General features: G+C 36.2%; 3 protein-coding genes and 1 long non-coding RNA gene across 4 annotated transcripts in view; 2 read left to right on the top strand and 2 right to left on the bottom strand.

Moving 5' to 3' along the window:
- Positions 1–47: 47 nt before the first annotated feature.
- prelid3a (PRELI domain containing 3A) lies at positions 48–7,052 on the bottom strand. The gene is made up of 6 exons (XM_082149681.1): positions 6,639–7,052; positions 5,570–5,738; positions 3,512–3,601; positions 3,289–3,359; positions 3,036–3,138; positions 48–2,605 (listed from the first exon to the last, which is right to left on the bottom strand). Exons 1-6 carry the CDS (start codon positions 6,668–6,670, stop codon positions 2,534–2,536), a joined length of 537 nt encoding a protein of 178 aa, XP_082005807.1. The 5' UTR covers positions 6,671–7,052; the 3' UTR covers positions 48–2,533.
- A 133-nt stretch (positions 7,053–7,185) lies between these two features.
- LOC309483732 (uncharacterized protein) lies at positions 7,186–9,961 on the top strand. Its single transcript, XM_082149680.1, has 5 exons — positions 7,186–7,322; positions 8,087–8,350; positions 8,451–8,501; positions 8,842–8,976; positions 9,110–9,961. Exons 1-5 carry the CDS (start codon positions 7,295–7,297, stop codon positions 9,304–9,306), a joined length of 675 nt encoding a protein of 224 aa, XP_082005806.1. The 5' UTR covers positions 7,186–7,294; the 3' UTR covers positions 9,307–9,961.
- A 590-nt stretch (positions 9,962–10,551) lies between these two features.
- tbc1d31 (TBC1 domain family, member 31) lies at positions 10,552–23,596 on the top strand. Its single transcript, XM_082149663.1, has 22 exons — positions 10,552–10,899; positions 10,980–11,126; positions 11,215–11,330; positions 11,434–11,612; positions 11,813–11,964; positions 12,050–12,209; positions 12,513–12,713; positions 15,047–15,214; positions 15,369–15,448; positions 15,559–15,705; positions 15,823–15,956; positions 16,076–16,209; positions 16,326–16,505; positions 18,260–18,492; positions 18,592–18,744; positions 18,845–18,980; positions 19,788–19,880; positions 20,144–20,284; positions 20,461–20,655; positions 21,001–21,154; positions 22,080–22,190; positions 23,200–23,596. Exons 1-22 carry the CDS (start codon positions 10,817–10,819, stop codon positions 23,343–23,345), a joined length of 3,243 nt encoding a protein of 1,080 aa, XP_082005789.1. The 5' UTR covers positions 10,552–10,816; the 3' UTR covers positions 23,346–23,596.
- The window catches only part of LOC309483734, a 72,987-nt gene continuing 65,562 nt past the window's right edge, over positions 16,532–23,956 (bottom strand). Inside the window, exon 3 of the long non-coding RNA XR_014200636.1 lies at positions 16,532–17,345. This is a non-coding gene — a long non-coding RNA (uncharacterized lncRNA). The remainder of the gene's footprint in view (positions 17,346–23,956) is intronic.

Raw genomic sequence — 23,956 nt, 5'->3', positions numbered from 1 at the left:
TTCTCTTTTAAATATTTTAAAATGCTAAATTTTCAGCATCATTCAACTATAGATGTGATCACACGAAGCACCAAACAATTCTTCACTAAAAATGTATCAGTATTTTTTTATTAACTTTATTGTTGAATTATACAGTACATTAATATTTTGACATTTAATTCTCATTAAAATATATTGTGCTCTTCTATGGGTCATATAAATATCATTAACCAATTTTTGCAGTTTGCTGTAACAAGACATTCCCAACAGTAAACCGCATCATTAACCAATACTATCCATGTATCTCTCCATGGCATAAACATTAAAATAAAAACACATCACAAAAAAAAAAAAATTATATATATATATATATAGCATTAAAAGACAATTTCATTTTCTAAAATTTCATTTTATTTCTTGTAAAGCGATAAATTACACATCCCTCACACAGAAGGGAAAAAAAAGAAAGAAAAAAAAACAGGGTTTGGGATAGGATTAAAAGAACAAATGGCGTTTACGATACTTAATTAGTAAATATTATGCATGACTTATTTGCCCTCTTACCAAAGAAAAACAGATGCTTTAAAATGTCATAAATGAGAAAATGTAACATGCACCATTAATAAAGCCAGCATTAAGTCTGTGAAGACTTTCTGGTGTGCCTTAAAGGGTTAGTTCACCCAAAATTGAAAAACTCACCCTCATGTCGTTCCTAACCCATAAGCTGTCAATGGAGGGACAGAAAGCTCTCAGATTTCATTAAAAAGATATTCATTTGTTTTCCGAATATGAATGAAAGGGTGAGTATTTAATGACAGAATTTTCATTTTTAGGTAAACAAACCCTTTATTTAACAACAGGCTTAAGTCTGACAGTCAGGCAATATGTTTTAAAGATGTTTCGGTCTCTAACCATATCAAAGTTGAATATATTACATTAAATATTACATTAAATATTACAAAAATCTGGCATTGCTAGACTCGATTACAAACCAAGTTTAAGTTTGTTTACTTCATCATTAGGGAAGAAATGCTGACATGTTTTTTTTTTTTCAGTGGAAGAGCTTTACACAATGTCAAGTAGGTTATTTCATTTTTCTTATGGCCTGTAACTCAGTGACTAGTGAAAATAATTGTTTAATTAACAGTGACATTGATGATAATTTTATTAGAATTCATCAGAAATAAATAATTAAAGGGGTCAAAATTATACAATACCAAGGCAGTTCTAAAAAATCAAGTTAAAAACATTTTTAAAAATGGCAGGACAAAAACAAGAAAGAAAAATAAATCACACAAGATGTCTTCTGCAATTTAAACAACATAAAAAAAAAAAAAATTATTTTTCAAATGTCTGGCCAATAGGTGGCTCCATAAGACCTTAACAACTGTTTGTTGGTATACTTTGACAAGCATTGTTTTTAAATATCAAACTATTTAAATTATGTTGAATTAGTTACATTGAACTGTTAAAGAAAATATACAGTTAATAATTTAATAAACATATACAGTGTAACATTTTCTTCACAAACTAAATCAAACATGCTCTTCGTATTGAACCACAGAAGTAATACAAGGATAACATAATTATTTAATAAGTTATTTAACATAAACCATAAATGAGCATTTGTTCATATCAGTCTAATAAATAAACTTAAATCCTCCCAAATGGGCTGACAATATGTTCACATTGTGTCAATTATGAAGCAGCATAATCTCTTTTAAATATAGACTTTTTTAGAGTAAACATTACAAAATTACTTTTGATAAGTTATAGTACCTATCCTACAAGTTTTAGCTAGACTTAATAGGTTAATTACACTCTAAGACTACCCATGCAAACTTTCTGAAGCAAACAACTAAATGAACTGATATTCCCCTTAATCACACCAAAAATTCCATTCACTTTATAGATATTCTGAACTTTAAGGTTAATTACATCCAACATCCACTTCATACAGAGACATTATGTTATGGCATTAAAAGAACTATAAAACAAGAGGTAGTCAGTGCAGTGCATTCATATTTTGTAGCGACATTCATAACTCCATACAGTTTTGTCTGTAATAGTGCAATTTGATGTGCCTAAATGAGCACATTTGACTACCTTTGTGTACAATCATCAACACAAAGAGAGGTGGGGCAAAGTCAGGCAGGCCAGATGTGCTTTTAGAGCTGGTGAAAGTTCATTCAGCTCTAAAAACACAAATGAAACTGACATCAAATAAATAAATAAATAAAGTATATATTATAAACAATTAGGCCTCATCTACGTCTCATCATGAAACAGACATCAAAAAATAAATAAAAAAGAATATGTATGTTATGAAATGTATGCCTTATCATGAAACCGACATTAAATAAATAAATAATGTAAATAAATAAACATGTATGTATGTATGAATGTATACATATTACAAACATGTATGCCCCATCTGCTTATAAACAAGTTATTAAATAGCCTTTAGTACCAATGCATATGATAAAGCAAACCGATACATGTCATGTCTGGTTTGTACCATCCAAAAACAGGTGCTTCATGAAATATTACCTGTTCAACACAGGTCACACAAAGGAACATTTTCCCTTTCAGAGTTTTGAATGATCCATTCAATGGCATCCCATCCCTATGGAAAAAATAGAGCTTATCAGTTTAATAGTCATACTTTATTTAGAGGCTTATATAATGCTTATAATACTTAATGTATGCTATATAAAAGCAGTTTTTGGTTGATTTCAAAAGACATGAAACTATTAATGAAACTATAAATAAAACTACTTCTTTTTTTTTTTTAAAACATCCTCAAAAAACAACAGGGTTTGTTAGATAGGGACAAAACCACATTATCTGTGCTTTTAAGTTCCTTATTTTTGGACCTTCTTCGATTGTGTCACCAGGAAAATAGGAACTACTAAGTTCCCATTATGCAGACAGAGAATAGCAAACTTTGATCAAGGATTCGTAACACATGATGAGGCAAAATGTTAAGATGGATGTTCCAGGGATATTTGATCAAATAAAGATTTTTCATTACATTATACATAACAACGATTTACCTTTCTTGCATTCGCTGACATGGAGAGAGCCATCAGTCCCTCAAGGTAGCTGCTCAAACTGACCCCCTTCACCGTGATGATCGCCTCTTGTGTTAATACAGTGCTGCAAAAATAAAGCATTTTTTGTAGAAAATCTTTTCTTTTAACGGATTATTGTGTTACTTTCTATTAGTATGGTTTACATTGATGTGCATAGATATGCAGATATTACAATTACGTGTCAAAAACAACAATTAAGTAAGAATTTACTTACACGTCTGGATTTTCTGGATGAGGTGTGTAGACAAGCCTTTCATCAACAGATATTAAATTTGTTAGGGTTATCTGAAGGAGGAAAGAAATTTCTTTAGAACAGCTTAACATGAAGATTTAATACCTTATATATAAAATTAAATAATCTGATTAGATTTGTTTTTCTGTAAAAAAAGAAAAGAAAAAAAAGAAAGAAAGTTGTTTAATGGTAAACAAAGACTCACATTTGTTGAGCAAAGCTCCATTTTTTTTTCTTCTGGGTCCACAATGGAATGTTCTTGTACATATGTGGTGGTTCGATTTGTCCCTAAAATCTATGGGGGGAAAATGAAGGTCTTTATAAACCAGTGGTTCTCAATCAGGTAGCCTCAGGGGAGGCTCGAAATTACAGCAAAATTATTTGAAATAAGCCAAAACTATTCAAATCTACATATTTCTTTTTTTTAACTCATCACCTAAGCAACATGTTTTATATATATTTGAAAACCAGGGTTCTCATGGTCTTGAAAAACCTGAATATATGAGGTAGCCCTTCTTTTATAAGTGTTATTTCAGGAAAAAATTATGTACATTAATAAAACATTTTTTTATAAATATGCATTTTTCTAGTTATGCCAAGCATTAAAATATTTTATCAGGTAAAAAATTACATAACTTACATAACATAACATAACATAACATAACATAACATAACATAACATAACATAACATAATGAACACAACTGGAAAAGTCATGGATCCTTCAAATACTGTTGTGGACAATGAAGGGCCTTGGAGTCAAAAAGTTTGGGAACCACTGTTATAGATAATCCTGTTTCATAATGCTAAACTAATAAATACTGCAATATATTTTAAAGGTACACTATGTAACTTTTGTTGTTCAAAATCAACGAAATTTAAATAATGAGCCAATACATCATCACTTATTCCAAAACGTGTTTTTGTCATACCCTGATTCCCTATGGTAAGCCTATTATTTGTGTTTATATTTTAGACTGGGCAGGATGGTTTCCGTGGTAACTCACCCATGTTTTCTGTGTCACATCCGTAACTAGAGAAAAGTTGCTCCGGCTACTTTGACGCGTGCATGCATCATAAGCTGCGAATGCTCTGAATACCCAAGCCATTCATGGACTCGCTGATTAGTATTAACACTATAAATAACTATAAATTCCTTTGTTTGTGGTGTACCATAAAGCTTAAATGATAAAATGTTAGTAATACATACTGTATGTAATGTAACGCTCAGTCATTTATTTATGTGCCAAACGACGTAATTTTCTTCAAGTCTGCCACTCAGTTCCGGGTAAGCTGATTCACAGCAGCTTTGCCGAGTACGCTCTGTTGTTATGTATGGTCATCACTGTCCCGCGTTCTCATTGGTTTGTTGGCATATGGGGGATTTAATGCGCAAATCTCGATCAACGAAAATTATATTGTGTTTGATACAAGACTAACTGTACTAAATCAAGTGAAAAAAAAGTCATAACTGAAACTATTTTCATAATATTTTATTTTCTCCATATGGACGTTTATTTTACCGAAAACTTATAGACTGTTAAAGACAGACCTAAGCAGACCTCTAACTATCCAAGGCTGTTAATCGTAGTGCGTTTGTTAAAGTCATCAATTTGCATTAGCTATTTCAACTTATTTTTTCAAATAATATTTATTTGTATTTTATTCCTTATTATTTTATTCTAATGATATTTTACTTATATATTATTTATAATAGGCTACTAACATTTATTATACTTATTTTTAATTCTTAATAAATAAATAAAAAACACTTCTGGCACACATAACTTCTGCGACATTAGTGCCACCTAGCAGAACTTAAAAAATACGGCACATTTTGCAAACCCCAGTGTCAAGTAATGACTATAGCTACAGTAACAGTACAGTACAGTCATCTTCAGCTAGTCAGCTTGAGATCTTTTCCATCTAAACTGGTTATATCCCTTAAGCCTAGTAGTGAATGTTCTATGAGCAGTAGGACAATATTCATTTGCCAAAGCACAACCAAAACAATGTTCTTCTGAAAAATGCATGCAGTTTTGTTTTTTAACTGCTAGAGGGCAAAAAGTTACCTTTAATTTGTGTTTTAAATATAAAATACAAGATGTAAAAACAATTTTAGATGTAAAATATGTAAATATTATATGTAAAATATAAGGAGCTTCAACAGTTTTCACATTTTCATAATCTTTACCCAGTATTTTATGATCACATAACCCAATAGACATGTAATACATATAGCTCTGTGAAGCATATCATCTTACCGCTTTGACAATCCCTGGAAGACCCCACTCTGTGCTGAGGAGCCGATGACTGTGTAGACGTCCATGTGTGTCCAAGTTCCTATCAAGAACGTCCACTCCAACAACACTAGGGTTCATTGGATTGGGGTACTTCCTCATAGCTGCTTTGATCACAGTCTCCCATGGATAACTGCGTGAATACAGACAAAAACTCATGACAATGGCTTACAGTGGTTTATGAGGAACATCACTGTACTGACTTTGATCTCATAGGCAAACCACATTCAAGGGAAATTTTGCTTAAATATGAGCAGAATAAATTTTGGCCAGTGTAGTCCATCCTATTTTCAACAACGAGCATCACGTCCATAACAAGAGAGGCTGGGATCTTAAAATAAAGGTTTGTTTGAGATCATTTCTTTCCTCATAATGAATCATTTTGGAGTGAAACTAATGACTGGGTTTAAAAAAAGAAAAGAGAAACTAGAAAATATGGTTTTGCACAATCGTGTTTTGGGGGTGTGATGAATCCTGGTGGGGGAGAAAAACAAGTTAGTTTGTCGATTTTAGCTGGTCTAAGATGTTCTTCACTCATTTAAGGTGTTCTCTAGGCTGTTTAAATCCAATAAACACGCAGCCTGACTGTGACCAAACCAGCTGTTTTTTTCTTTTCAACAGGGATATATACAACATAGGCCTATCAACATTTGAAATTTAGAGAGGAAAAATGTTTAATTTTTACAACAACAAAAAAAAAAACTATATAATATGTAACTGCATATGTGTTTTGTTAGTAACATGCGTGATGAGTAACAGTGCGTTGTGCAGTAAAGACACTGCGCATAATTGTAATAGACTTGAACAGACAATCAACCGGCTAGGCCCAAATTAATGAATATTAGCAACTAAAGCTCAGATTTGTGTTATGTGAAAGAATAAATTCCTTACAAGCTACATATACAGAAATGTTCAAAGGACGAGAGCTGCTCTGTTACCCGATCCCAGCGGCACTAAAGGGAATCGGGATGCAAATCATGACAGAAAGGATGCTGGAATCTGTGCAGATTCGTCCTAAACGCAAATCATCTACCTGAATATGTGCTCCGTGCTCCAAAGCTTCATTTCTACGACTATTTGAAAGTGCCTCCAAACGACGGTGGACTGTAGATCATATATTCATATTTTCACGCTCTGCTCCCATTATAACCTGCTCTGAGATGCCCCTCATAATGAAGGGCAGCGGAACCTCCCTGTTATAACAGCAACTACCAATAGACATCAAGCTTTGTGACGCTTATAGACGGCTAGAGTACATCACTGTTGCGCTACAAATGTGCAAAAGTGACTTTATGGTTGATAAATAACGTGTAACGTTAGGTCATTTAAACGCTCGGCTATATTAGTCGCAAATTAAACTAGATTATTATTTGGCTCTCTTTTTCTTTTAATTTGATTAAACATATAATACATTCAGTGTGTTAGTGCCGTTAAATTTATGTTATTGAAGAATTTAAACTTAAAACTGTTGTCTTGTATGTTGCTGTTGTTGATCGCATGACATTTAAATCTGCGGTTAACCAGAATGACAGACATACGAGGGGGAATTCATGTGTGGAAATTACATTTTCAACGCGCATGCGCATATACACCTACGTATAAATCAATGGCAGCTGCAGTTTCGTTTTCACATGACTTCTGAACCGCGGTTCTTTTTTTTTATTTGGCATTATTTATGTTTACTAATAGATGGACAGCACGGTTGTTATATTCTCTGGTAAGTTTCGAACTCATACCCATATCTCGTTCTGTCAGGCCTGTTTTTGTTTGTTTGTTTTATGAAAATAGTAAAGAATGTTACAAGGAATTCGCATAGCGCTTCAAATCACTATTAGCTATCTTTCAGCTGTATATGTTTTATTAAGTAATGACGCAAATACAGTGTGTCAACGTTTAAAAGTTATTGGTATTCACAGATTAAAAAAATTACTCTCAAACTGTTTTTTTGTATTGACATATCCCTCCGAGTCCTAATTTTTAAATGCTTCACATATGTAATTTAAGTTGTTTGTGAATTTATTGTTTATCAAATATTTATGATGCAGTTTAAATGCTACAAAAACATTAAGAGCAACTTCCTTTCATGAACAGTTTCTGAAAATTACTGTTAAAGGTCAAAGCAAATGAGTATTTAACTTATTTGTCCAACTTTAGCTGAAGTCCAACTTTTTACAATAAAGGTTCTCATCTGTGGTTCCATGAAGAGCATCCATGGAACCTTTCTATTTCACAAATGGTTATTTATAGTGGGAAAAGTTTCTTTAGATTTTTTAAATGTTCTTCACACGGAGAAAAAAAAATGGTTCACTGAAAGGTTCTTTGAGGAACCAAAAAATAATAATTTTTTATGGCATACTTTTTTGGAAAATTTATTTTTAATAGTATGCATCCAATTTATTTTGGGGTGTATTACATTTATTTCTGTTGTTTTTTAAGCTTCCTGTGATTTAAACAATTCTCTCTCATTCTCTTTCTCAACAGATCAACAATTGCAGCAATATTTGGGCTTCCTCAGTAAGTGTATGACTGGGGTTTTAGTTCAAAGGATGTCCAACTGCTTGTACCGATCCCGCACAATCACGGCGTATGAATCACAGGTTATCACATTGCAGGCAACGGACATGCAGAAAGCCTCTAAGATGATGCAGATTGTCATTAAAAAAGGTCAACGTGCATGCAGCTCGTTCCTCAGTTGCCTCGGAATTTGTGACCCGGCGTTGTATGAGAATGTTACAGGATATCCAGGTTGGACAATCTATCAAATCTCTAGAAATAGATCTATGCTAATGTCTGAATTGTTTATTCATTATTTATTTTTCTCTTTCTTTTTCTTGTTGTCATTCAGCACAATTTGGCCATGAGGACCATCAACATATAGAGGAAATTCCTTTCTCAGGTAGATATTTTTGCATATTTTGCCTCACTGGTAATGTACCTTGACATAGACAGTTTTTTTTTCTTTTTTTCTCTGTTGTTTAAGGAAGCATCAGGGTAGTGAAATTATTTTGCAGTTCCTGTTCAGTAGTTAATATATCACCTTACTTCCTGTTGTTGTCTCTGTCGTTTGAAAGATTACCTCACACTTGGTATCAAAAGTACTGAAATGTAAAACCGCACACTTCTCAAAAGTGCGAGTGACTAGACGCTTTGTTTTGCTGTCCTACATCCCTTTGATTGCAATGTGTCGTGTGATTGCTCACATTGATGTCTTTTTCTTTTTGTCTTCTTTTTAACAGAAAAAATGCAATTTACACCTTGTATTATAAACATACAAAACTCTTCCCTGACCAACTGCATTATTGGGAACAACAATAGCCAATGCATTACCTGTGACCAGCTTTCTTTGCTTGCTCGGAATGATGCAATCAGAGGTAAGAGCTCTACAGCAGGAAATATAGGTCAAATTCTTCTAGCGTTATAGACTTATACTATATGTTATATATTACAGTTTATTGTTTTTATACGTTTATGTTAAATCAATTTTTTTTCTTTTTTTACAAACAGTGGATGAAATGGCTGCCACTCAGAGCAATGATGAACTGATCCCAGAGCAGGAACCAATAAGTGGCAACAGCATTCACATGGAGAGATCCAACATAGAGTATGTCATTATAGGGGATCACAACAGTATGACAGTCACTGAGTGTTTGAACTCAGAGGTTGAGGAGGATACAGAGACTGAGCCTGATGTGATCGGTTAAAAGATGTGAAATAGTGGGCAGGAGGGAAGATCCAGTTACTGGGATGTGGTCTGGGGGAGGGGGGCACAGTGACTGAGATGGCCGGGCCAGGCCCCCTCGTCCTGCAGACGCTGGCAGTTTGTCAACTCAGGCCTGACCCATGATTGTACGGTGCTGCCAAACACACTGAAATATTATCCTTTATCATGGATTTTTCTAAACCGGTGTGCCTTGAAGTGGCCATTATATTTGATGCTGCCTTGTTTGCTACTGAATATGACTGCTACTGACTGTTTCTCATGTTTTAATGGGTATATCAGTATTTATTTGTTCAACAGAAATGTTTAAAAATATATATGTTGGCTGGCATTTTAATACATTTGTTATGCAGCCTTTTTATACGTTTTCTATAAGCTTTTACATAATATTTGTTAACTAAATTATGATTAATGTTCTCCTGATGTTTAAATAGTTATTCTGTAATGATTTCTCAATGTATTCCTGTAGTTCTGGTGGATTTGTCTTGTGGGAATTGCTTATGATTTTATTTATGTTACTAGGTGATTAAAAACCTGTGAGGTACTGTACAAAGGCATTTTGAATGAAGAAGGCATGTGGCTGACACATTTGTCATTTTGGAACAATATTTTGAAATAAATGTATTTGAAAAGAGCAATCACCACTGTCTCCCAACGATGTCAAGACCAAAATATATTTTAAAATTAAAGGTCTCCACTGGCCTTCTTAAGATAATTATTTAATTCATAGCAGGGTAAAGAAATCGCAGTAATCTTGTCTGAAAGTGAAATCCTTATGTGATTTTTTTTTCAAAATTAATGGAGGTAAATGCACTCTTAAATAAATGTTCTTTAAAGATATTTGGGAGTCACAGACTGCCATGAATTAAATAAATATTGAAAGGACATTTATTTAGAGTGCAGATTTTATTTTATTTCACAATAAATATAGTTTGAAACATATTTAGAAACATATTTTTATAGATATTCTGTATTTCAAATTACTATTGCAAAATATAAAATTATAATACGCATTACTAAATCCGATTTATTTTGTTGTTGTTAATTGAGATAATTGCTGAGGTTTATAACGTTTTGATTTAATTAAATAATTATACATTTAAATGAGTGATTCAATTTTATTAATTTATTTGTATTATTTATATATACCTTTATTTTGTTTAACACGTAAGTTCACGTGACATTTCCTTAAATCCGTACGACTTCAATACCCATAATGCCAACAAGTGTTTACATGCGTCACTTCCTCTAACTGAAACTTGCGTCTTGTTGCTTGGTTCTTTATTTCGACCCTTTAACAAACACTAACATAACTGTTTTTCTCACTTTTACTGTTAATCTCCATATGAGATTAAGGTTCAATAACGAGTATGACATGCAGTCATTAATACTTTATGAAAATCGTTGCAGTCATTGAATTTCCCGCTGTGATGCCTGTGTGAGGCGGGAGGCTGTTTGCTGGAGTAACGTTAACAGTTGCAGAGTCTCAGTCGATGCTAAACATGCAAGTTACAGATATTGGGTCCAGAGAAGATGGGAAAATATGGCACAGAAAATTAGTATCAACAAAATATGGGTAAGTTTGACATAACCAGCACGGAGCAAACTGTTTTATACAATGAGAAGAGATTAATTAATGCATTTATGTATTCACAGCGTCTTGGCCACTGTGATCCGAAACGCGTCTGCTCGTCAAACCAAAACGGTTCGATTCTTACAAGTGGCTTTCGACACCACAGGAGAGTCCTTTCTTGCTGGTGATCATCATGGCAATATTTATGTGTTTGACATTAGCAGAAACAGGTATAGAAAACATTTTCCCTGTAACTTTCCATAAGTGTTCTTTCCTGTTGATGTATCATAATAAAACCTTCACTGTCACATTCGACAGATTCAAGCTGGTCCAGAAAACAGGCCAAGCATGCACTGCTTTAGCTTTCAACTTGAGAAGAACCACAGAGTTCCTGGTTGCTCTTGCTGATTACTCCATTAAGTGCTTTGACAAAGGTAAGACCTCTTTTTACAGTCTGGGTATGACATGTTATATTTTCTCACATAGACCTGCAAATGTTTAACTGTTCTTCTGACAAGCACAAACTACTGTTTCCAGACACCAGACAGTTAGTGAGCTGGATGCGGGGTCACGAGGGTGCCATTTCTTCCCTGTCCGTCCACAGTTCAGGCAGCTACGCCATCAGCACTTCTTCTGATACCGCTCAGCTCTGGAACCTTGACACTTTCCAGAGAAAAAGGAAGCTTAATGTTCGTCAATCAGTTGGCATACAAAAGGTTAGACATAACTTATCAGTTTTCATTAAAAGTATCTTTATTTGTGTTTTGAAGAGGAACAAAAGTCTTATGGGCTTTGAACGTCATGTTAGTGCGTAATTTAATGACAGAATTTTCATTTTTGGGTGAATCATCCTTTTAAGCATCATATTATAGTAACAGCTCTGCATCAGTCCCTCATTCCTGTGTGTTTGTTGTAGGTTTTCTTTCTCCCACACAGCAACACCATTCTCAGCTGTTTTAGCGACGACTCCATTTTTGCTTGGGAGAGCGACACTCTTTTTTGCAAGTATCAGCTGCCTGTTCCACAGGATGGACCCAGAATCCACTACAAGACATTTGCTGTTACACAGTAAGGCTGTTACACTTAGACCCTAAAATTGGTAAAGCATCGACTGGTGTGTTGTATTGTATGTAATCATTTTGTTTCTTTGTAGAGATGGGAAAACACTTGCTGCGGCTGGACGCTCCAACTTAGTCCACTTGTGGTGTCTGGACAGTGGACAGCTCTTGAGAGTAATTCTGATGCCTCCAAAAGTCAAGACAGTAAGATCTCTGGATTTCCTGGCGGATAGTTTTGATGGCGGATCCAACCAGGTACTGATCAGTTGTCTGCCACCTTAAAAAACGTTGAAATCATGCCTTATAATTTATACATAATATTTTATTACTAAATGTATTTATTATCAACTGTATACTCGGTGTATTGTGTAATATGGAATCATCTTGGTTAGACTTCAACATATTTTGCTCTTGTTCCAGAGACATTCTTGTTTTTTTCTAACACTCAGCAATGAGAAGAATAAAAACTACTGAACTTAACTTAAAAAGTTCACCCCTATGATCCAGTTTATAATTTAATTGTGGAAATAATCACACTAATACATGATCTGTCCTCAGACTCTGGGCGTTTTGAGCCAAGATGGTGTCATGCGCTTTATCAACATTCAATCATGCAAGCAGCTCTTTGAAATAGGGTCCTACGAGGACGCCATCACCTCGGCAACCATTTGTCCTAAAGGCCACCATATTGCTGCTGTGATGGACAGCGGTGCTCTTAAAATCTATGATGTACGAAGTCTTTCCCCAGAAATCAGTAAGGTAAATATATTGTTGTTATTAATAATTATGTATTATTTGTTGTAAATGGTTAATAATAGGCTTAAGGTTAGATAGATAGATAGATAGACTGATTGATTGATTGATTGATTGATTGATTGATTGATTGATTGATTGATTGATTGATTGATTCACTGAAAACTCTGGATGCACTTGAATTAAATAAAATAATTTTTTATGATACTGAATTTAAAAAATAGATTATTATTTATTCAGTTCTATGCAACAGAATCAGATTTAACAGATTTTTTTTTTGACCAATTATCCAAATAATGTATAGTCCTACAAAGGTATTATTATCAGAGCATGTGAGCAGAGCGTAGCGGGGAGCATAGCAGTTTAGAGAGGGTAGCTTTATTTTACCATCATTGCCCATCCTGGCTATACCACACCATGTTACTGCACAGTAGGGCTATTGCAAATAGAAGCAAATCTACTACAGATACATTTCATTCAGGAGCATTCACAATTTTATATATACAGTGAGGAAAATAAGTATTTGAACACCCTGCTATTTTGCCAGTTCTCCCACTTAGAAATCATGGAGGGGTCTGAAATTCTCATCGTAGGTGCATGTCCACTGTGAGAGACATAATCAAAAAAAAAAAATCCAGAAATCACAATGTATGATTTTTTAACTATTTGTTTGTATGATACAGCTGCAAATAAGTATTTGAACACCTGAGAAAATCAATGTTAATATTTGGTACAGTAGCCTTTGTTTGCAATTACAGAGGTCAAACGTTTCCTGTAGTTTTTCACCAGGTTTGCACACACTGCAGGAGGGATTTTGGCCCACTCCTCCACACAGATCTTCTCTAGATCAGACAGGTTTCTGGGCTGTCGCTGAGAAACACAGAGTTTGAGCTCCCTCCAAAGATTCTCTATTGGGTTTAGGTCTGGAGACTGGCTAGGCCACGCCAGAACCTTGATATGCTTCTTACAGAGCCACTCCTTGGTTATCCTGGCTGTGTGCTTCGGGTCATTGTCATGTTGGAAGACCCAGCGTCGACCCATCTTCAATGCTCTAACTGAGGGAAGGAGGTTGTTCCCCAAAATCTCGCAATACATGGCCCCGGTCATCCTCTCCTTAATACAGTGCAGTCGCCCTGTCCCATGTGCAGAAAAACACCCCCAAAGCATGATGCTACCACCCCCATGCTTCACAGTAGGGATGGTGTTCTTGGGATGGTACTCATCATTCTTCTTCCTCCAAACACGTTTAGTGGAATTATGACCAAAAAGTTATATTTTGGTCTCATCTGACCACATGACTTTCTCCCATGACTCCTCTGGATCATCCAAATGGTCATTGGCAAACTTAAGACGGGCCTTGACGTGCTGGTTTAAGCAGGGGAACCTTCCGTGCCATGCATGATTTCAAACCATGACGTCTTAGTGTATTACCAACAGTAACCTTGGAAACGGTGGTCCCAGCTCTTTTCAGGTCATTGACTAGCTCCTCCTGTGTAGTTCTGGGCTGATTTCTCACCTTTCTTGGGATCATTGAGACCCCACGAGGTGAGATCTTGCATGGAGCCCCAGTCCGAGGGAGATTTACAGTCATGTTTACTGTTTAGCTTCTTCCATTTTCTAATGATTGCTCCAACAGTGGACCTTTTTTCACCAAGCTCCTTGGCAATTTCCCCGTAGCCCTTTCCAGCCTTGTGGAGGTGTGCAATTTTGTCTCTAGTGTCTTTGGACAGCTCTTTGGTCTTGGCCATGTTAGTAGTTGGATTCTTACTGATTGTATGGGGTGGACAGGTGTCTTTATGCAGCTAACGACCTCAAACAGGTGCATCTAATTTAGGATAATAAATGGAGTGGAGGTGGACATTTTAAAGGCAGACTAACAGGTCTTTGAGGGTCAGAATTCTAGCTGATAGACAGGTGTTCAAATACTTATTTGCAGCTGTATCATACAAATAAATAGTTAAAAAATCATATCATATCATTTTTTTTTTTTGATTATGTCTCTCACAGTGGACATGCACCTACGATGACAATTTCAGACCCCTCCATGATTTCCAAGTGGGAGAACTTGCAAAATAGCAGGGTGTTCAAATACTTATTTTCCTCACTGTATATACAATTCTGAAGGGTCATGTTAATTAGTTCTTTTAAATTGTAATAATCTATCATAATATCACTGGTTTAACTGTATTTTTGATTATGCAGCCTTGGTGAACAAGAATTATATATTTTTATAATCTGGCCAACTTCAAACTTTTGAACGGTAGTATAATATGTTTGTGTTAAAAATAATAATATTTTTTACTCCTAAAAATGCTAATCACAAGTGTTTGTTTGTGTAGCCTCCCCAGCCTTTGTTGAAACAGGTCACTAAAGGCAACATCAATGTAGGATTGTGTTCGAAAATTAAGGTGCACACTGGGGCAGGTCAGCGTCCTGTGAAAACATCAGGACGCAGAATACAATCCAAAGTTTTACAGCCTGCTGTTTCTACACTGGATGACAAAGAGGTTCTGTTTTTATTCAGCATAAATTTTATTAAATTGATTTATTTTTTGAGGGGTTGGGATCATGTGACACCCTCTGTATTGCCTTTTCAATACATTCTCCAACCACAATTTATAACCTGATTATAATCCTATCTGTTTAATCTATTTTGTGTAGAATGATTTGCCCAATGGCCTTAACAAGAAAAGACTACAAGCGTTACTAAGAGCGTTTGGAGAGTACCCAGCCAAATACAGGTAATATAATAAATGTTTCATGCTAAAGCAATGATATTTGGTTGATTTAATGTTTATCTGTAGTGTGCGTCTTTGTTTTATTTGTGTGTATATTTGTTTTTTTTCTGCAGGATGTTTATTTGGCGTTCTCTATTGCATCTACCTGAGAACCATGCAGCTTTCAGTAGTCTGACTGACAAAGGCCTGCACTCAGCATACATTTGCCTTCAGGAGCGGTACCCCATTAAAAGCCACAAACTACAAAGAGGCCTACAGAGGTGGACACAGCATCAATCAATTGATGATTTAATTATATACAAATAGATTTGCCCACCATAATGATATGTCAGAATCTTAAATTAGTTATATTTGTCTTTTCATTTTTAACCTGACAGAGTGCTGTCTGCTCTTGCTCACTGGGCTGCTGTCTTTGGCGAGACTGATTATCTCCCCCTGCTGGCCTTCCCATTTGTCAAGCTGTTCCAGAACAATCCACTGATCTGCTTTGAAGTTGTGGCCACCGTCATTGGTTGGTAGTGTAAGATAGTAGTGTGGTGTTGGGTGACGCACACTGGTCTCTTTGGCAGTGATTCAATGATTTTGTCCATAGTGGAGAGACTTTAAGTGTCTTGGATTGCTTTTTTGCAGTGAACTGGTGCCAACACTGGTTTGAGTACTTTCCCAACCCTCCGCTTAATGTGCTGAGCCTGGCTGAGAATGTGCTGGCCCATCATGATAAAGAGCTGCTTCAGCATTTTGTTGCCTGTGGCGTTACCTCACAGGTAAAAGACATTGACACAAGTGTTTATATGACATAGACTTTGACTTTCAAATAATTTTTTATCTTAAAGCCAAAGATGATGAAGAAAATCCCCTACACACTGCTTTTCCTCTCCAGTTGTATGTGTGGCCCCTTCTTGAGACCCTGTTCTCTGAGGTCCTGATGACAGAAGAGTGGCTAAAACTGTTTGACAACGTTTTCTCAAATCATCCCTCGTTCCTTCTAATGGCTGTGGTGGCTTATGTCAGCTGTTGCAGAGCACCGCTACTGCTTTGTACTGACAAGAAGGACTTTGAGGTATAACATTAGACATTTTTATGTTTTTTTACGCTCAACAACCATTTGAGCTAATTTTATGAAGAATAAATTTGGCTTATCAAGACAAGTTTATCCCATTCAGGGATTTAATTTTTTTCATATATTTATTAGGGGTGTAACGGTACATGTATTCGTCCAGAACAATCACGGTACGGACGTCACGGTTCGGTGCATACAGTCAGACAGTGAATAAAGTCAGTCACAGTTGATCCACACTCCAATCTAGAAGGGGTCATGCAGTAACAGGAAAAACGAGCAGAAGAAGAAGAGACTATTCTATGCACCAACCCAAAACAAGAGTTCAGATGGCACACAAGAGCTTGCTAGTAACTTATATGCTGAGTTTTGATACATTTTTGTGACATGCTCCACAAGCATGTAAATGTAAACCATGACTCTCATATATATATATATACACTCACCTAAAGGATTATTAGGAACACCTGTTCAATTTCTCATTAATGCAATTATCTAATCAACCAATCACATGGCAGTTGCTTCAATGCATTTAGGGGTGTGGTCCTGGTCAAGACAATCTCCTGAACTCCAAACTGAATGTCAGAATGGGAAAGAAAGGTGATTTAAGCAATTTTGAGTGTGGCATGGTTGTTGGTGCCAGACGGGCCTGTCTGAGTATTTCACAATCTGCTCAGTTACTCGGATTTTCACGCACAACCATTTCTAGGGTTTACAAAGAATGGTGTGAAAAGGGAAAAACATCCAGTATGCGGCAGTCCTGTGGGCGAAAATGCCTTGTTGATGCTAGAGGTCAGAGGAGAATGGGCCGACTGATTCAAGCTGATAGAAGAGCAACTTTGACTGAAATAACCACTCGTTACAACCGAGGTATGCAGCAAAGCATTTGTGAAGCCACAACACGCACAACCTTGAGGCGGATGGGCTACAACAGCAGAAGACCCCACCGGGTACCACTCATCTCCACTACAAATAGGAAAAAGAGGCTACAATTTGCACAAGCTCACCAAAATTGGACAGTTGAAGACTGGAAAAATGTTGCCTGGTCTGATGAGTCTCGATTTCTGTTGAGACATTCAGATTGTAGAGTCAGAATTTGGCGTAAACAGAATGAGAACATGGATCCATCATGCCTGGTTACCACTGTGCAGGCTGGTGGTGGTGGTGTAATGGTGTGGGGGATGTTTTCTTGGCACACTTTAGGCCCCTTAGTGCCAATTGGGCATCGTTTAAATGCCACGGCCTACCTGAGCATTGTTTCTGACCATGTCCATCCCTTTATGACCACCATGTACCCATCCTCTGATGGCTACTTCCAGCAGGGTAATGCACCATGTCACAAAGCTCGAATCATTTCAAATTGGTTTCTTGAACATGACAATGAGTTCACTGTACTAAAATGGCCCCCACAGTCACCAGATCTCAACCCAATAGAGCATCTTTGGGATGTGGTGGAACGGGAGCTTCGTGTTCTGGATGTGCATCCCACAAATCTCCATCAACTGCAAGATGCTATCCTATCAATATGGGCCAACATTTCTAAAGAATGCTTTCAGCACCTTGTTGAATCAATGCCATGTAGAATTAAGGCAGTATATATATATATATATATATATATATATATATATATATATATATATATATATATATATATATACTTTTTTAATCTATTATTACTATTATTATTTATTACAAATGCATACATTCATTTATTATTTTGTTTATTATTTATTTTGTTGAAATCTTTCCCAATGTAGTACTTTTTCCATCATCGGAATAGCTTGGACATCGGTGCTATGCTGAAGGAAACCTATCGGTTGATGGACAGCACCCCTGCAGATGTTCATCCTAGCTCTGCGCTGAGTGACTTTGAACCTCTGACACACGGACAGTACCCCATTTTCAACAAATACCCCACCTTCATAGTGGAGTACCAGTCCCAAGAACGTGAGAGGATCCGGCAACAAGAAGTGGAATATCTAAGGGAGAGGTGCAACATTTTGTTCAGTTGTAGTAGTGATATGACTGGAATATTTCATATTTGGCGCACCTTTTACAAAAAGGTTTCTGCTTATGTTTGTCTATTTAGACAGGAAGTTCAGCAGCTGCATGCTGAGGCGGTCAGACAGCAGGCTGAGTTTGAGGCCTGGTACAAACAGCAGGAGCTGCTTCTGCAAGGAGAGGAGCAACGGAGAAGGATTCTACAGGAAGAGGAGAGTAAACTTTCACAACAAAGAGCCAGGTCGATTTCTCTCCTTATGCAGGAATTCTCAATATTGATTAAATTTAATTTAGCAGTTTCTCACACACAAAACTCACTTGACGTAACTTGCTGTGTTCAGATTGGCTGCTATGAAGCGTGAGCTGAAGGTGAAGGAACTCAATCTGATTGATTCTGCTAGAAGACGTTTTCTGAAGCACCAGCAGGATCAGCGCAGTGTACAGCTCAAGAGACTTGATGACGAGATTCAGAGAAAGGTTGCTTTGTACTCATGTGTTGCCATTTTACTTTTATGTAAATGAATCAATCATATTATACTTCAGTTCAAAAGCTTTTTATGTTTTTGAAAGAATTATTTTATACTTGCCAAGGCTGCATTTATTTGATCAAAAATAATGTTGTGAAATATTATTACAATTCAAAGCTGAATTTTCAGCATCATTACTCAAGTCTTCAGTGTCACATGATCCTTCAGAAATCATTCTAATATACTGATTTGATACTAAAGAAAAATTTCATTTTATTATCAATGTTGAAAACTGTTGTGCTGCTTAATATTTTTGTGGAAAACACAATACATTTATCAGGATTCTTTGAGTAGAAAGTTAGAAAGAACAGCATTTATTTGAAAAAAACAAAACAATCTTTTGTAACATTATAAATGTCTTAAGGTGATGATATACGGGGCAACTTTTTGAGCAATGTTGCTGGGCAATGTCGCCATCAACGGACAACCAGGTGAGACACAGAGCCCACGACTGATCTAAAGTATCCAGATAGAATTTGTGGCCCATTCTTAATGGGAAAGAGCCCAAGCAACATCGCTCAAAAAAGTTGCCTCGTGTATCATCACCTTTACTTTTGATCAATTTAACTTATTTATTTACTTGCTGAATAAAAGTATAAAAAAAATTGAAAACAAAAAAAAATCTTACTGATCTAAAACATGTAAATGGTAGTGTATGTTTCACAAAGTCTTTGTTAGATTAATGTATTATTTAGAAAGACAGGCCAGGGTTGTGTAAAGCTTGGCAGGTTATTTACATGTTTATTGTTGTACTTAGATGGCACTGCGAGATCAGGAGACTGCAGCCGCCGTTCAAGATATAGAAGTGAGACAGATGGAACTGGACGCCCAGAGACAACTGTTTGAACAGGTTGGCCACCCAAAAAAAACTTTCTTTTCTGCAAAATGTATGCACTATGAGTGTCCAATCTTCCTTCTGGATGGCCATCTTCGTGCAGAGTTTAGCTCCAACCTGCCCCAACACACCTACCTGGAAGACCTTGATTAGCTGGTTTAGGTGTGTTTAATTAGGGTTGGGATTTAACTAACAGGAAGATGGCCCTCTGTGAGCTGGTTCGGACACTCTTGAGATGTACATAGCCAAAGCTGATCATCATATGTTTGGCCTACTAGCAACTGGCCAAAGAGCAAGAGCGAGTGAGTCAAGAGGTGAGAGCAGAAGTGGATACAAGGAGACACAGGGCTGAAATAGACCATTTTACATTTCAAAACCTCATTCAGACAGATGGAGATATCAGCCAGAAAAACAAAAAGGTATGTCTCTACAGTTTTCATGAAGTGCATTTGATTATCTTTGTCAGACATCTAACTCCACCCTGATCCTGTTTCCTTTCTGCATTTCCTTTCTTTCTCCTTAACAGTCTTGTGTTTTGCAGTTGATTGTTGAAAAATGTTGATGAAACCAATTATGAGAATTCAAACTCTTTCAGATGCTGGAAGAGTCTCTGGCAGAGGTGGGACAGATGGAAGTGGATGCTGATTGGCAGGCCGAGGTGAATAAGCGATTGGAAAAAGCGGAGGAGAGGCAAGAGAAGCAAAGAGAGCGACTTGTGAACCTCAGCAAACAAACATGTGCTAAAGAGGATAAAATAGTGCAGCTAATGCTGGAAGTGGAGGGAAAGCAGGTGAGAATTTACATGTTAAGGTGCAGTCAGATTTGTGGAAAGTTTTTGTGGGCAAAAAGATATTTTGTCAATAGTGTAGTGATTTATGAAGCACAGGTCACTTTCAAGCTAAACTGCTTTCTGTTAGTCATTCGCGTGATCAACCCTCACATGAAATTTACGATCGTGTGGATTCCTATTGAAATGACTAGATTTTCCCTGTGAAAATTCATCGAACATTGTTAAATGTGACCACACCTTTAGTGTTATGTTTAACGTAACAAGTAGATAAGATTCATAAGAAATGTAATTCACTTTCATTACAACATACGAAAGCCCAATGACATTATTTTGTTATGGTCTCAGTGGGATGATGTAGTAGCTAAACAAGCTGAACTGGAGGAGGAAAGACGGGCGGCCGCCACTGTTAACGCCCAACGGAGGTCACTTATCTCTCAGGAAACAGAAGAGACTGAGCAACATCATGGAAAACTGCAAAAGAGTCTAGAGGATTTACTAAGTGAGTTAAGACAAAGACTTCTCACAAAACGTAATAAAGGATTCATGATATGGTTACAGGTTTAATATTACTTCCTTTTGATGATGCAATCAGTTTAAAGTGCCCCTATTATGCTATTTTAATTTCTTAATTTTCCTAATTTTGTTTTAGAGGTACAATAGGTCAACATGCATCCAAGGTCAAAAAACACTTTCATTTTCTCATAATGTAGCATCACCTCTTTTCTCACAGTGTCTGAAACGGTTTGATGAAGGATTCGGTCTCTATACCCCTCCTTTCCGAGAGCCTACTCTGCTCTGATTGATCAGATGGCCCAGTCTCTTGTGATTGGTCCACCTTTTACTGCATGTGTCAGAAATTAAACGCCAATTACCATATCTGAATTTCACCTCTGGAGGCTTCCTCAGCTCTAGTATACACACTGATAAGAACAGTTGAGATGCAATCAATCTCATCCTTTTGGAGTGCATAAATTTGCTTATACAGTGCAAATCGCATCTTCTCAAAATGTCACGAACAAAACACTTCCAGGCATCAGCTACAACGACAGTGTTTGAGGGCAGGTCAAAATAGCCAGCCAGCCAATGAATACAATAGGCTGACATTATGCAAATTTGTTACAAACCCTAGGTTAGTTCAGACAGTAAGACTTTTCAGTATCAGTTCTTTATTTTGGGAGAAAATAACTCCATTTATCTTGCACTTTGATCTTTGAAACTTTGCAGACCTTCGACATTTACTAACAGGTAATATCCGGAATAATAATAAAAAAATGCTAATATCCGAAAAAGCATGATGGGGCACATTAAGTGATAGTCTGTTCAACTTTACATGTTAACATGAGGTAATTGAGTTGTCTAGTGGTTGGTTTTCATCCCTCTAGGTGTACTGTGTGTTATGGAGATTTTTTTGTGTGTGATTGTAGATCGACAGAAGGAAAAGAGACTCCGATCTCCCTGCTCGTCCAGAGGCCTGCTGCACAAGCCCCAAAATGAGACCACTAACACTTCCTTGAATGCACAATCTGATGATTGCTGTGAGTATTATTAGTATAATCCAGGGCTGCCAACTCTCACGCAATTGCAGTGAAAAAAAATTACGAAAAGCAAAGAAGAACTGTGTAACTACACTCTGTAATGTGATGTGACAGATCGCTGTAGCGGCTCAGTTCAAGCGGCATGTGAAATGATAATCTTTTCCTCTTTACTACTAGTTAATAGTAAATAAACATGAACATCAGAAGGTATGTTGAAAAATACAGTACAACTTACCGAAATGTATCATGTCTCATCATGTAATCGTTTGATCAGTGTTTCAACCATGGAAAGAAATCAATAATGCAACTTGTATGTAAACAATGTCACGTAACGTTACATTTACCTCAGGAAAGCCATTTAATAACCATAGCATGTTAGTTAGCTAGAAAGATTAACTATTTTACTAAATGTATGAACTATATTAAATATTTATTATGTTTACTCATTAAGAATATTATGACGTTGTTATTATTATAAAAACTGCATTCGATTTATTTGAATTGTTCATTTTAACCTTTAATAATAATACCAGCTGACAGGGCTCCCTGTATGTTTACAGCATTAGTTGAGAGATTTTTTTCCTTGAGAAAAATGACATGAAACATCGCTATACTGTACCTGATAAATTATTCAAATGAATCGATGTTGAATCAAGATCGAAATCTAATTCGCTAGCTTATTAATTGAAATCGTGAAATTTGTGTCAAGGACTAATAAAAACAGTAGTCAGTAGAGTCATTGTATCATGTACACATTGTAACGTTGTCACTAAACTTCATGAAATTCTGTTTAGTTACCAAATGTTTTGACAATCACAATACACTTGTGATGGAAGGTCTTTTTTGTACAACCCCCCCAATCCCCCCTCTTCTTCCATAATTCTCACTCCAAGCTAAACTCAAAGGTTGGCAGCCCTGTATAAACTGTGAGCTGCACTGTCATAACCAAACATGATGATATAAAGTGGCAAGCGATAAAAGCTTTCTCTTTCATGTCGCTGCAACTTAGTTTCTTTAGATCGTGGCCGAGGGGAGCTTGACTCTAAGGAAAGGGAGCTGATGCAGGAAATCAGAGAACTGAGGACGAAATTAGCTGCCAGGGCCAGAGCGACTGACTTCATCTCACCCTCAACCAGCTCCATACACTCTCACTGATCACAGGACCAATGTGTGTGGAACCAGGCGCACATTCAAGCAGAGCTGAAAGAAAATGTTCTTAGATGACTTGAGAACCCTGCACAGCTTATCGACACTAATCCTAGCTTTTAATATTTTGTATATGAAATATTTTTATTTTCCCCCCATACATTTTTAAGGTAAATGTCATTTGTATTATCTTTTTCATGTTTTTGTATTTAAAAATGAGAAATGTCTTAACAATTTCAATAAAATTTGATGAAATGTAATTTACCATTTCTAAGAGTGTTTATTTACTTTTATATCATTTTCTGTGCAAACATGAATACATCTTTGTTTAGACAAGACCCTGTCTGTTCCAGATAATTTTTGGATTATATAATAATTTGTTATGTTTTAATATTTAATTTATATTTTACTGAGCACTGAGTTGGTAAAAAACAATTTGGGGTGGGTAAGTCTCTTATGCTTAACAAGCTTGCATTTATTTGACACAAATACAGTACAGTTGTGGAAACTATGATATCAAAGAACCCTGAAAAAAGTATTAATAAGTATAAAGTTCAAAAGAACATAATTTATTTGGACTAAAATCTTTCGCAACATTATAAACGTCTTTTGATCAATTT

Source organism: Leuciscus leuciscus (genome assembly GCF_965113295.1).
Source record: "Leuciscus leuciscus genome assembly, chromosome: 20".
In the NCBI taxonomy this organism is placed as follows: domain Eukaryota; kingdom Metazoa; phylum Chordata; class Actinopteri; order Cypriniformes; family Leuciscidae; genus Leuciscus; species Leuciscus leuciscus.
Note: the sequence above shows the minus strand (reverse complement) of the source record. Positions and strands in the feature narration are given on the sequence as shown.

Excerpts from the sequence above, each read along its gene's own strand:
- prelid3a (XM_082149681.1), bottom strand. The coding sequence starts at position 6,670 with ATGAAGCTTTGGAGCACGGAGCACATATTCAG. Across the intron at positions 3,360-3,511 it reads TGGAGCTTTGCTCAACAAAT|ATAACCCTAACAAATTTAAT; the intron begins GTGAGTCTTTGT and ends TTCCTCCTTCAG. Across the intron at positions 2,606-3,035 it reads TGTCAGCGAATGCAAGAAAG|GGATGGGATGCCATTGAATG; the intron begins GTAAATCGTTGT and ends TTTTTTCCATAG.
- LOC309483732 (XM_082149680.1), top strand. The coding sequence starts at position 7,295 with ATGGACAGCACGGTTGTTATATTCTCTG. Across the intron at positions 8,351-8,450 it reads GAATGTTACAGGATATCCAG|CACAATTTGGCCATGAGGAC; the intron begins GTTGGACAATCT and ends GTTGTCATTCAG. Across the intron at positions 8,977-9,109 it reads TCGGAATGATGCAATCAGAG|TGGATGAAATGGCTGCCACT; the intron begins GTAAGAGCTCTA and ends TTTTACAAACAG.
- tbc1d31 (XM_082149663.1), top strand. The coding sequence starts at position 10,817 with ATGCTAAACATGCAAGTTACAGATATTGGGTCCAGAGAAGATGGGAAA. Across the intron at positions 10,900-10,979 it reads TTAGTATCAACAAAATATGG|CGTCTTGGCCACTGTGATCC; the intron begins GTAAGTTTGACA and ends ATGTATTCACAG. Across the intron at positions 18,981-19,787 it reads ATGACGAGATTCAGAGAAAG|ATGGCACTGCGAGATCAGGA; the intron begins GTTGCTTTGTAC and ends TGTTGTACTTAG.